Source organism: Apostichopus japonicus, chromosome 15, assembly GCF_037975245.1.
Source record: "Apostichopus japonicus isolate 1M-3 chromosome 15, ASM3797524v1, whole genome shotgun sequence".
NCBI classification, from domain to species: domain Eukaryota; kingdom Metazoa; phylum Echinodermata; class Holothuroidea; order Aspidochirotida; family Stichopodidae; genus Apostichopus; species Apostichopus japonicus.
In genome coordinates this window covers 19,863,273-19,877,265 of record NC_092575.1, presented here as the reverse complement: position 1 = coordinate 19,877,265, position 13,993 = coordinate 19,863,273, and the positions used below count along the sequence as shown (strand labels likewise).

The 13,993-nt window shown below is 39.6% G+C and overlaps 1 protein-coding gene across 1 annotated transcript; it reads right to left on the bottom strand.

Moving 5' to 3' along the window:
• Nucleotides 1-1,282: 1,282 nt before the first annotated feature.
• Nucleotides 1,283-6,136, bottom strand: LOC139981127 (solute carrier family 35 member G1-like). The gene has a single exon (XM_071993310.1). It carries the CDS (start codon nucleotides 6,093-6,095, stop codon nucleotides 5,046-5,048), a length of 1,050 nt encoding a protein of 349 aa, XP_071849411.1. The 5' UTR covers nucleotides 6,096-6,136; the 3' UTR covers nucleotides 1,283-5,045.
• Between the last annotated feature and the right edge of the window lie 7,857 nt (nucleotides 6,137-13,993).

Sequence of the window (13,993 nt, the reverse complement as noted above, 5' to 3'; positions counted from 1 at the left end):
ACTTTTGGAGTTTAAGACCATGACCTGACCTGTAACAACTACTTTAAGCAAACCTATGAAAAAGTCAGGGAAGGATATATTGTCAAAACCATACACAATCTTGAAAATCTGAATCAGTGCACGTAACCCCCTAAGCACCAATGTAGTGATATTCAACAGCTGTAACCGCCTATAATAAGGAACACCCATCATATCTTAATTGTTAGTAGCCCTCCTCTGGATCCGTCCTTCTCGAGTACTAAGTTTCCTTATCCTTAGCAAAATATGGGTTCCAAGCATGCACAGCATACTCCAGATGAGGCCTAACCAACAGGCGCGTATCGAGGAATTTGCCAGTGGAGGGGCGAATCTGTAGGCAAACTATCAGAGCCGTTGATACTGTAGGGCATTGCTAACTATCTAAGCGTAGCGCCACCATAGGTTGGCGCGAATCGTACAAGAACATTTTGGTTGAAAATGCCTCCCCGATCGCTGGAAATTGCACTTCCCAGACCTTGTAAGTTGCATCTTAGCATTTTCTCTTTTGAAATTACTAGCGACTAACATACCAAAAAAATATGCTCAATGGGGGGGGGGGCGGCTGCCCCCTCGCCCCCCCCCCTTGGCTACGCGCCTGCTAACCAACTGCTTATAAGCCTAACAATAGACACAATCGGCGAACGGCGTCACGTGACCTATAGTGGGTATACAATGTAAACAAACCAAGTGCGGTGTATGGCAACAACATGGCGTCAGCCGAGTGCCACTGTTGTAAGGGTCATGATTCTTTTTGCATTTGTTGGTTACATCACGATTTCAACTATTCTAAATCCATCGGAAGTACTAGTGTGCCCAGTGTCAACGGCCAAACTTTGTCGGAATGGTTTGGCAAAGCTCCTAAAAACAGTGGCACAAAATCCACCAAATGGCAAAGTGTATGATCCATCCATGGAGGAGTGCTTTGGACTGTTGGAGATAAAGTGTCCACTTGTTCAGAAAGAACTTTCTCTCGAGGAAGCTGTATCCTCTAAAGGTTTCTATTTAAAGAACGACACACTAACATGTATTCCCTCATGAAAAATCATCCTCATGGGTATTACGATCAGGTCCAAGGACAATTAGCAATCTCAGGGTTATCATGGTGTGACTTTGTTGTATATTTAAGTGATTCACATGAGATGGCAGTAATAAGGATACTGTTTGATGAAGAATATTGGAATAGTTTGTTAAGTAAATTGAACAATTTTTATGTTTAATCCATTCCATTTATCAGATCTATGTGAAAATGTGCTTTAAAAAAAAAAGAAAGCTGTATATATGTCTACTACAGTTGTATTTATTTGACAAAATAAATAAATGAAAACCAGGTTGACACCGAACAAACAGTATTATTGTAAGTTTAATTCATGTATTCAACACAATAACTATCATGTACTGAATAGAGTATACATCTACAGTATGTCATCTACAAAAACAAATTCTTTTCAACACTACCTTGAGTTGATAGAATAATGTATGATGCTGTCATGACAAGGGGAAAATTATTGCAGTTACATGGAAACATCCTATAATTTGACTAAATAATACATGTAGAAATGTTGGCCTAGCCGGCTGAATTTCTTCATGTGTAATCTGGGGGGGGGGGGGGGGGCTGCTCTGACAAAGACAAATAAAAAGATGACAATATGCAGGGGTTATTATCTGTGATGGTAAACTTTATGAGTGTACGCATGACCACCCCCCCCCCCCCAAAAAAAAAATCCTTGATCTGCCCCTGGTAATAAATACAACATGGAAACATAATCATTTAACTTTTAAGGCAATGAATGGCAGTTAATTAATTGGTTTGAGGTAACACCATGATCTCTCAATGAGTTGGGGTGGTTTTAGCAACTCAACGTTTCATTTAGTAAGCTCTGATCGTCTTCAATACCATTGTTTGTTTAAAACCACCCAACTCATTGGTAGATCATTATGGTTTCACCGCAAAAATTACTGGATAGTATTTCCACCATGCAAAGTTCAAAATCCTACTTTACAATCCTACTCCTAGTCCTACAATCTTATACTTTGGTTCATAGCACCTGGATTTTAATACTGATATTTAAAAAAAAAAAGAAAACTGCATTTTAAGGTACAGCCAATAATAACTACGTAATATGTTTATATCATTTTCCCAATAATGAAACCTACTGGACTTATGTTTTTCCTTGGAAGGGTGATCAGAAACTTATTCAATTTAAAATTCCATATGTTAGTTAAACCAGCAACATTGTTCAAATGTTTTCAAAAGAAAAAGAAAAGTGTAAAGAATGACTTTGATTGCATAAGTTGCTGCTGATTTCTTGTGAACACTTACCTACCATCTGTTACTTTTTCATAAACACCTTATGACTTGAGATACTTTCTCTTCTACATTACACATTAATCATGACAAACTGAAAGGAATTGAGTTGCCTCTTGTTGCTACACTTTTCATTGTTTGATACGACAATCCTCCGTTCTTAAACACTGCGCACATGTCGCGCGATGGTTTGTTATGATTCTGTACCCACTATACCTCACGTGGCCACCGCTGCTCGGAGTCACCGATTGTGTGTATTATGTCCTCTTACAGATATCTGAACTCGTCTTGATAATACCTTAAACCCTTAGCAGCTTCGAGACAATGTTTAGAAGGTTGCAGAGATGAGTCAATGTAGGTCTCTTTCAACAAAGACCTCCTGTAACTCCTCACCATTAAGATTGTAGGTATACTTTCGGTTACAGGCTACTACCAATATGCATCACTTTGCATTTATCAATGTTAAAAAGCGTTTGCCATCCCGGAGACCAGTAAAAAACCTTATCCATATCCATTTCAAATTTCTCAGAATCGCTTTTGGCTTAATTAGAGACCTAGCTCAGAATACAGTTTGGTGTCATCAGCAAACTTCTTTGTACACAAAAAAATATCTCCGTCAATGTCATTTATATCGGCAAAAAACAACAAGGGACCCAAAACAGACCCTTTTGGAACCCCACTAGTAACGTCTTGCCAAGAAGAAGCACTTTAATTACCACCCTCTGTTTCCTATTACCAAGCGAATTCTCGATCCAAGACAGTAAATTCCCATTGACACCCATACTGTTCAGCCCAAGTAAAAGACGCTGAAGGGGAACTTTATCAAAGGCCTTCTGGAAATCCAGGAACACAACATCTACAGACTTCTGCCTATTTAGTGAGCTTGTTATATCTTCCATAAACTCAAGAATATTATTGAGACAAGACCTTTTTTTGACAAAATCCATGTTGAGACTCTCTGATCTAAGACTGACTACTGAGTTGACTGACCATAGACGTTTTTAACAATAGAATCCATGACCTTACAAACAACACTAGTGAGACTAACGGGCCTGTAATTACAGGGCTTATACTTATCACCCTTCTTGAAAATTGGGGTAATATTAGCACCACTCCAGTCCTGAGGAACATATAACTTTAATTCATAAATTTACTAAAAACCAATGAGTGTGGAACGCAGAAATGGTGTGCAAAAGTCTTCAACAAATACGGATGGATTGTATCAGGCCCAAATGCTTTAGAATCATTTAGACAAAAGCAGCTCCTTTAAGACAACCTCATCCGAAATAAGACCGTATCCAGTTTAGGACCACCCCCCCCCCCCCTTGAAAGTCTGGAATACTACTCATATATCATATATCTTCCACTGTAAAATCATTTTTACATGATGACAGGAGAAGCTTTCTAAAATATTATATGACCTTTATTCAAAAACAAACAGAAAAGAAGCAGCGTCGGCCAGTAAAATCCAGTCGAGAGACCATAACACACCCTCATGCAGTCCTCGGTAGATACCATTATCTGAACATATATTCACTTCCTCTTCCCGGCAAGGCATAGGCTATAAGGGTACTAATATATTGCCCCAAAAACATGAACCTATTATTTTGATAAATTAAATGGCATCACCTGACTTACATGGAATCCTCTGATTCATTTCGATCACAAAATCTGGGAATATTATAACATTCATGACAACCTAGAAGTGGAAAGAGGGACTATTTTAAGCACGAACAGAACACCAAGCCATCAAGAAGTTTTCCCCAAGCACTCCATGCCTGGAACTTGAAGGCATCATACATAGAGGTGACATCACTGCTGTGTGAAGAGCGTTAACTAAGGGAGGCCAACGAGCAGAAATTTCACTTTATATATCTGAAATTTGCGAACAAAAGATTTCCGATATCTCAAGGAGAGCTTTAGATATCTGAAACTCTAAATCAACGGGCCTATTTAAAATTTTCACAATTCATAGCATCACCTTTCTTGAAAAAGGGTATAACTTTAGCTACTTTAATATGATAAGCAATGATATACCAATCACAAGCTATACCTGTTGGTAATATAGATATAAGAGGTATAGTAACTTTTTCAACAATACCAGGCTTAATTCTATGAAAACCTTCAGCCTTAGTTGGGCTGTAAAAACGGCATGGAAATCTTAACAATTATTTCATAATCATCTGTTGGAGTCAGAAACACGTTAATGGATTGCTACTCTCATTTAAATATACTCAATGACGTGAATTATATAGTTTAACTTATTCCGATAAGTTCGAAAAACTGTCCCGTCATCAGCTGTATATCTGAAATATATGACGATTTCATATATTATATCATAATGTAAAGCAAATTCAGCAAACCCAAGAAAATAAAACTTTCAAAGTACACCTGGCTCCTATAGGTAGACGGGGTTGGAGCTATAGGTGTACATGCGACTGGTGAGTATAGGTACCTCACAGGCTCCGTCTTCAATTATCCATATTATTGTTGTAGAGAATGGTCTTTCTTTCTTCGTGGAATGACGATTGACATTGTATTAAATGCCAGTGAAACAAAATGATATGGTTCACCCTTAATTATACCACATTTAACCCCTCTTCTAAGACGCGGTTCAAGAAAATGAGCTCCATCTTTAGCAAACGTAACCCCCGACATAGAAAATTATGCGTGCGGGTCAGGGTAATAAGAATGTTTATTGTTAGTTTGCAACGTCGTTCATCTATGGGAGTAGTTTCTGTCTCTCGTAGGGAGAACTCATTTCCCATTGTTCCTCTTGTTGTTGTTGTTGTTGGTGTTGTTGGAGAGATGGTGATTGTTCTTCTGTCGTCTCTCTGTTCTTTTCGAACATTATTCCTACGCTTGCTAAGATTATTATCACAGCACCACATACCGAGAACAGATCAAAGGGCACGCCCAAAAATAGAAATTGAATTAGAAACACAAAGACAATATTCAAGGTAAACATGACGGTTACATAAACTGCTTTTTCTAATTCCAGTGCGGCAATTAAGGTTTTTTGAACAAGAAAGTTGAGAATACCCGACATTATTAGAGTCATTCGATCACTCCCACACTCTGGAACCTTCCATTCACGACAAATACTAACCAATGGGATTGTTGTTACCGTAGAAACAAAGCCGAAATAAAACAAAATCGTATTCGCGCTTATATTCCGACTTGATAGTTTCCTCGACAAAACGAAGCTAGCAGCTGTGACAATGGCGCAGCTTAAGGCCAAAATGGTTCCATATAAATGGCGGACGGATTGGGAGATACCGTAGTCCTTCAGGAAATGAATTAACGGCGGCCTTGAGACTAAGATGACACCCGTAAAACTAAGAATTGAAAGACCGAATTGTACAACTGTATATTTCTCTCTCAATAACAAAGTACTAAGGATTCCAGCAAAGACAGGCATGGTATGGTAAACTGAAACCGCATCACCTATTTCTGTGTAGTTTATTGCGCATATTATTAAAGTAGATCCTGCTGTTGCAAAGAGCGACCGAATCACAATCAATCTGTACTCCTTGCGTAGCTCAGATGCAAAACAACTGAGTTCTGAGTTATAGACAGTGTCAGGGATAATACATAAAAACATCACCGTACATCGCACCGCTGTTACTTCTATTGGGTGTAACCTTGGTAACACAACTTTCATACAAAGATCCATAAGGCCCGCCAAAAATGCTGACATGAACACAAAAATTAATCCTCGTCTCGCGTAACACGTTTGACCAAAATTGGCCAAACTAGTACCCCAGGCCATCTCTACGAAAGTCACTGTAGATGGTGTAGTAAATCATACAGTATTACACATAGGCAGCTACCACACCAGATAGCCTACTGTTTCTACTCGAAACAAATTGTGGTATTTATGTTAATATATGCACCACTGGCGGATAATTGCTGGTAGAACTTCACAACTGATATTCGATGGTATAATGGCAAATCTCTTTCATTTTCCATTTTCATGAATAAGGGTAATACGGAGGCCAACTATAAGGTATTCAAATGGATAAATGCATGGCTGACTGCCATGATGGTTGTAGGAACTTCTTCTATATGATAAACCGCTAACAATAGACGATCATCATCAATTTATTATGCTGCAGGTATATGACTTATGCGGAATACTGCAAGCTGTGATAAGAAGATGTAATGCCAAGTACAAAACGTCCTCACTTGACATCGATAATACTGATTTAGATTCTTTTAACCGTTATTTTATACACACGGTCAGCGCATGACGATATGTGGGTTGCTATTAATAAAGACGAAAATCTCATCCAACAATTTGAAGTAACTTAACGAATGTTTAACACCACCGCATAAAATATGATAAGCGTGTTTCACTGACAGGTCCAATATGCCACTGGACACTTTAATAGGAACACATAAACATATAGTGCAATAGTGGTTTGTAACAGTCTCCAACCAACCAAGTTTATATTGTGCCGTTATTATACATGAAAAAGAATTAAATAGGATAGTTACAGCGACATCACCTTTTTTCCCTTGTGAGCAGATATGGCTTTTGCTTGTCCGTATTGGTGAGAATTTTACAGTCGTTCCTACAAAACGCATGTACACTACCATATATAACACGCGTAACATGTGCGTTAAGTTGGCGATTGCAATGGAAAAAAAGAGTGGAAGTATATGGTGAAACATCCGTGTTGTTACCCATATATCTGTTTAACGGATGGCTTGACACAAAATTAACTTACTTAAAATAAGTTGTAAACCGTGCAAAAACATTGTTATAGCAGTCAAGATGGGAACAGTGAGGGGGGGGGGGTCTTCTTCTTTTCTATACAATATTTACTGTTTGAGAAGTGACCTTGTAAACATCCTGTTCTTGAGGAAGAGCAACAATGATAGGTTTCTCGGGAAAACCCAGAAATTAAAACGTTGTGCAATAGTACGATTTTATAATATACTGTTTAAAACCAAGGATTAAATAATGCATAGAATATAACTTTTACATGAGTGACCTATAAATTGACACAAAACTGACTTGTTCGAATTCTTTGTCTTTTTGGTTTCCCGAATGAAAGGGAAAACTATACAGTCACTCTTACAGACCATATGCGAACTTGTGAGGGGGACGGCGGATTGCAAAGTCGGTAATGACTGTAACGTGGATCGCACAATCACTATTACGATGAGGTTCGTACAACACGGCAGCATACAGAAACGTTGTACTCAAAACCGAAGACAAATGTAAATTAATCTTGGCACATATCGTCATAGGATACGTGCGGATTCGTGGTCACCAACCGGTGACATCCCTATGTTCCGACGTCTCTATGTTCCGACGTCTCTATGTTCCGACGTCTCTATGTTCCGACGTCTCTATGTTCCGACGTCTCTATGTTCCGACAAATTGTTTGGACTCTAATTTTTTTTGACCAAATTTTATTCTGACCCCATTTGTGACCCAATTTGTCTTCGGACCCCATTTTTTTTGTACCAAAATTTTTTTGGACCCAATTTTTCTTTGGACCAAAATTTTTTGGGACCCAATTTTTTTTCGGACCCTATTTTTTTGACCCAATATCTTTTCGGACACCATTTTTTGGACCTAATATCTTTTTGGACCAAATTTTTTTTGGACCCAATATTTTTAGGGTACCCAATTCTTTTGGACCAAATTTTTTTTGGACCCCAATATCTTTTTGGACCAAAACTTTTTGGGACCCAACTTTTTTCGGACCCCATTCTTTTGTAACCCAAAATTAGGTCCCAAAAAATAAGGTCCGATAAAAAAATGGGTCCCCAAAAATCGGGTCCAAAAAATTTAGGTCCAAAAAAATTGGGTCCATAAAAAAATTGGGGTGAACAAAAATTGGGCCCGAAAAAAAATTGGGTCCGAAAAAATGTTGGTCCAAAAAAATTGGGTCCAAAAAGAATGGGGTCCGAAAAAAATTGGGTCACAAAAAAATGGGTCCGAAAAAATTTTGGTCAAAAAAAATTAGAGTCCAAACAATTTGTCGGAACATAGAGACGTCGGAACATAGAGACGTCGGAACATAGAGTCGTCGGAATATAGAGACGTCGGAACATAGAGACGTCGGAACATAGAGACGTCGGAATATAGAGACGTCGGAACATAGAGATGTAACCCACCAACCAGCTCCACTTCGCCGGTCATCTCGCATCGCTTTGAGACAGCGTCCACGGACTCTTCAGAGTCTATGACGATTAATGATGACATATCCGGAATCGATGCATGTTAAGTTTTTCATTACCGCCCTCACTTATTTTCGGGGGAAAAATTTCATACGGTATAGTTTGATTTATAATTCAGGTCTAGCACCTCAATTAATTGTTCCATTGACTTACACTCTAAACTCGTCACTTTCAAGACCTGACAAAGCACAGATATAAGTTTTCAACTGGTATATCCTACCCACCACATGATAGCTGAGATATTGGCCTATTATGGCACTTTTAAACTTCCATATCATGACCGTTTAGATTTTGAGCTAGAAGAGGAGCAAGTTCAGCATACTGAACCCCACCCTTCCATCTGCTCGCTCGGAGTAATATCAACATTTAACCAAAGAGTTTATAAAATGGTTTATATCACCTTCGATCCTCCCTATTTTCACACCATCTGTACTTTAAACTATGCTCTTTTATATAAAGGCAGAACAAACAATGACAGTAACTGATAACATGCTTAAACAAGCTTTACCTTAGGTGCTTTTACCTTTTTTCTCTGACAATGGTTAACCTTTCGAGCGGATGAACACTACACTCTAATTGTGGTGCGGTACCTTCAGTAACAGGAAATACTCAATCACGTCGTAAGTACCACAAACAAAAATGATAACATCTTTAAAGCGGATATTCACCATAATGTTCGCCTGTGCCTCTCACAATTTAACCTTTTCTATATTACATGACTGCAGCATTTGCTTTTATTTCCATTTCCGTTAAAGTGATTCTATTTTTACTTTGATAGTGTCTGTTAAATTCATTGAATTAACATCATATATTACGTATGTCTTTAAAGTGGAACACTGAAGACAGACTATCGAGCTGAATAATCCTTTACTTTTAAAAGTTGTCATTGAGTTTAATACTGATAAAATTCAGAACACATTTTACTGCGTTGTGGATTGTGTGTATATAGTCTAAGAGATTGATACGCTTACTCAGTGTGTAACAGAGCGTCGTACTGCGGCTGGGGGCGCAAACACTCATTTTAGTCCCTATTGTAGGTCAAATCATTATGTACTTCATAACATTGAACAATCATACATCCATGTGGCGAATCTAGGGGATTTCTTAAAAGACGGGTCTAAATTTTACCGAAATAGCGATGAAGAATAACAAAACTCTGAATAATATTGCAAATGTACTTCAGAGTCATAGCAGGAGCTGCGGGAGCGGGGGGGGGGGGGTGAGTAGCCCCCAAAGCTTAACAAATATTCATGTATTTAATGTTCTTTCTTATCCATTTTCAAGTCAAAGGCCAGAATGAGGGTAATACTGAGAAATGCAGAAACAATGGGATGTATCTTCTCCTCATAAATGTATTATGATTATTGTTATGACTATTTTTTTTTTGGGGGGGGGGGTTGGGGTGGGGCAAGAATTTGAGGAAGGGGTAAATACCTTTTGCTGCTTTCGGTTCCGATTAGAGATCGACTTCTGATTAGCACAGAGGGTTTGCAACGTTGCCCCCTCCCCTCCCGTGTTTACAGCCCTGAGTAACGGCTAGGAGAGGTTAACACATCGCCAAATGGTAACGTATTATTGTAGTTTTGAAAATGTATCAGAATTTAATTCTGTTATGCTCATCTGTTATCCTTTTATCAAATAGAATGTGCTGATCTTATACGGAAGATGTAAGAGACTGTTGACGAGACTACGCATGCGTGACATATTGAACCACACATGGCTATCGGAAGATTGGAGAACAAAGAGGTATATACGTTGTTATTAACTACAGTAATGCCAAAAAAAAAAAACTCATTACGAAAGTCCAAAAGTCTTTGCTTACTCTCTGCAACCGTATATCAGGCGCGTATCCAGGATTTTCTAACCCGGGGGGCGCGAATTACTATCTAAGCGGAGCGCCACCATCAGTTGGCGCGCAGCGTACAAGAAAGTTTCTGGTTTTGATACCCCCCCAGATCACCGGAAACGGCACTTCTCGGGCTTGAAATGACCAACCAGATGTACACTTTTGGCCTGAGAACCAAGTATTTCCTAATAGTTTTTTCCATCCATAACCTTTTTGAAGATTGTAAACCCGGCACACGTCATGTTCGACCTGATCGCATGTCCTGTGGGTCTTTGCTTTTGTAGGTGATTCTACGTCGCGGCCCACAATACCCGTCAGCCCCACTTTTCAAGGTTTTAATTTGTTCAGAATTTGAAAATTCACATTTCTCATGAATAAACTCACTTCAAAACATACCCATAATGTTGTACAAAATTTCATCTATGGACAACCAATATAGAAAAACTACCTTCAACCCCTAACAGACCGGTCAAAATTGCACGAGTAGAGGGAAGTGTGATGCAGAATGTTGGTCAGAAATTTTCGAAAATTCAGACACAGTTAATTTATTGGTGTACAAATATTAAACCTCTTATAACGGCTATTATAAAACTTGGTTGAAAGAAATGAAAAAATAGCAGATATTTCCGAAACCGAACACTACACACATAGGCGTAGGAGGCGCGGCGGCAGTGGCGGAGCTAGGGGTATTGGTCAGGAGGGGCGAGAATGGTCTGTAGGGGCGCTTTCGACACTATCTTAGCGGAGCGCCACCACTAGTTGGCGCGTAGCGCACAGACAAATTTTGAGTAAAGATACTCCCTAGATCGCCGGAAATGACCCTTTCAGGCCCTGGCTAATTTACAGATTAGCGAAGAATAGGGTGTCATCGCCAAATTACACCAACAAAATGTGACAAATGTCAATAAGTAGATGAGAGCGCAATAAAAAAGTCAATAATCTAGAATAAGTAAAAAGTGGTAAAGAGCTGAAAAAGGCGCCAGCAGTCCATTTGAGTCCGTCAGGGGGCGCATCCGCCCCCTGACCGTATGGACGCTCCGCCACTGCGCGGCGGGGGTGCAGCCCCTAATTCGCCATTACTAATGTAAAAGAAACTTTTGACGTAATTGGACCTCCATGCTTTTTATACATCTACATGAGACATGTCGTTGTTTACATTAGCATCCCGCGGTATACTGCGCAATTTGAACGGACCGTACGGTACATGATGGCATGCGATGTAATAACCGATGCTTGCTTATATGATATGGACATTGACACGTTGAACGCGAAAATTTTTGGTTATTTTTTCAGGCAAGTCGGACAGTTTTGAGGATTTTCATCCTGGAACGCCATTTTCATGCTCACTGATATGATGTGATATCTGCTGTTTGCGTTACAAATTCGAACAGGCGCGTAGCGAGGAATTTGCCAAGGTAGGGGCGAAGCCTGTAGGCAAATTATCTAAGCGTAGCGCCACCATAGGTTGGCGCGAAGCGTACAAGAAAATTTTGGCCGAAAATGCCTCCCAGATCGCTGGAAATGGCACTACCCAGGACCATTTGTTAGCGCGAAGTGTACAAGCAAATTTTGGCCGAAAATGTCTCCCAGATCGCTGGAAATGACACTTCCCAAGCCTTGTAAGTTGCATCTAAGCACTTTCTATTTTGAAATTACTTAGCGATATCATTTAAAAAAAATGCTGAATGGAGGGGGGGCGGTCGCCCCCATCCCAAAATGCGTCATGTTCCCCGACGACACGGTCGAGTTCGAGACCAGCCACAGTTGGTTTCATAGCACAATTCTACACACGCGTTATGATAGACCATATATAGTATATATATAGATCATTAGTGAGAGAGGAAAATGGAAACGTCAAAAAATGGAGTTGTCGGTGTAAGGGGTAGGGTGAGACACACTTTTACGAAATCCTTGATCCGTCACTGGCTACCCTTCAGCGCTGTAATGATGTTACTGTTCCTCTTTCTCTTCCCGGTGTCTTCGCGTTTTTCTGTTACTCCCTCCTTTTCTCCTTCTTCTCTCTTTCTTCTTTTTCTTTTCCCTTCCTTCCTCTCCTCCTCCTCTTTTTCCCCTCTTTTTTTCCTTTTTTCTTCTCTTTTTTTTCTCTCCTCTTTTTCTTACCCGGGGGGCGCGCGCCCCCAACGCCCCCCCCTGGATACGCACCTGAATATAATAAGTCAACGGTCTGCCTTTGCAAGACAGTCTAGCATATACACTACGTCAACGCAGTGCCTTCGCTGGGCAGTCTAGCATATATGTATGTATGTATTTTAGATCCTCCTGCAAGCAGGAACTAGTGAAGAATCCTCAGTGGCTTATCAAAGCCGCAAGCTGACCGAAGTGAGTCTCTTACATTCATATTTAACATCCATGATTACGAATTGTCAACGGTAAATATGTGTAATTCAGTATATATCATATATGCAAATCAAGGGTCAGTATGCCTCGGAATTCAGTCTTCGATTTCAGCCCTGTCGAATTCGAATTCAGTCTTCGATGGTTAGTTTGTTTCTATGAATAATTTAAGATGGTTGATTACTCCTTAAAACTTCGTCACGGCACGTGTCAGCCTGTAGCCTATACGTATACTAATGAAGAGCATCATGTGGAACTCATGTAGTCTCGATTCGCGTTATATTTACGCAGTATGGGTAAGGAATGTTTTATACACATACACCATTGATAGTCAAGTCATACTTGGTTTGCTTTATCATACCAAATCCATCAGTGTCAGTTGCAACCAGAAACTCTGCGCCCACAGATAAGTCGTTGGAATTGCTTGTAAGTATTAACCTTTCGTTAGTCGTTCTTCCGATTTTGAATAAATTGTTCAAGTTTTCCTAAAAATATACCTGAAGGATTTCAAAACATTTATTCCCCCTCCCTTCCCCTGAAGAAAACATGTTGGCGTGGCACCATCTGAAGTCCATATAGGTGTATATTTAGAACAAATCCTAACGGAGGACCTGTTTTTGTAGCGATATCAAATTCATACTACTGTACCACCAGGCAGGTGTTACCTCTCTGGTATAACTCTGTCGGGATTATGAATTTAATTTAATCCAACTAAAATTAAAGGCTCTCTTAAAATTAAAGGCTACTAATTGGACAGCAATCCCTGCGTATAGCTCAAGTAAACTACAAGATCAAACTAACCAACGAGAGGCGAAACTATTATATTATGAATTTAGATTGAATTTAGAGTAAACTTTGAAGTGTCGAGGAAGTACCCTGGGAAAATATGCCAATAATTATTTGAATTTATATGACTTAGGATGGTATGTGCCTCCTCTCTAACATCGCCAAAATTATTTACAGCGCAAGAATCATGTCCTACTCGAAATGTAACCGCAACATGTAACGACAAAAGCTGTGCAGATACACGGACATGTAGAAAAGTCGGTAGAACATGTCAGTGCGTCGACAATTGTGGCTGGTCCTGTGTGAGGATAGGTAAGATTGACTTTTTTCAATGTCGTTCCTGTCGAGCCGTACGGCCCGTAACTTACTTATAACAGCAGAGCATTCATCACACTTAAGTTTTCATAAATATAGCCCGACACTATGAACTTATGTTTGTATCGATGAACGGGATGTGGAGAGAGAGAGAGGTGGAGGTGGAGAGA

What these genes read in the sequence shown, in the direction of transcription:
- LOC139981127 (XM_071993310.1), bottom strand. Translation starts at nt 6,095, where the DNA reads ATGGCCTGGGGTACTAGTTTGGCCAATTTTGGTCAAACGTGTTACGCG.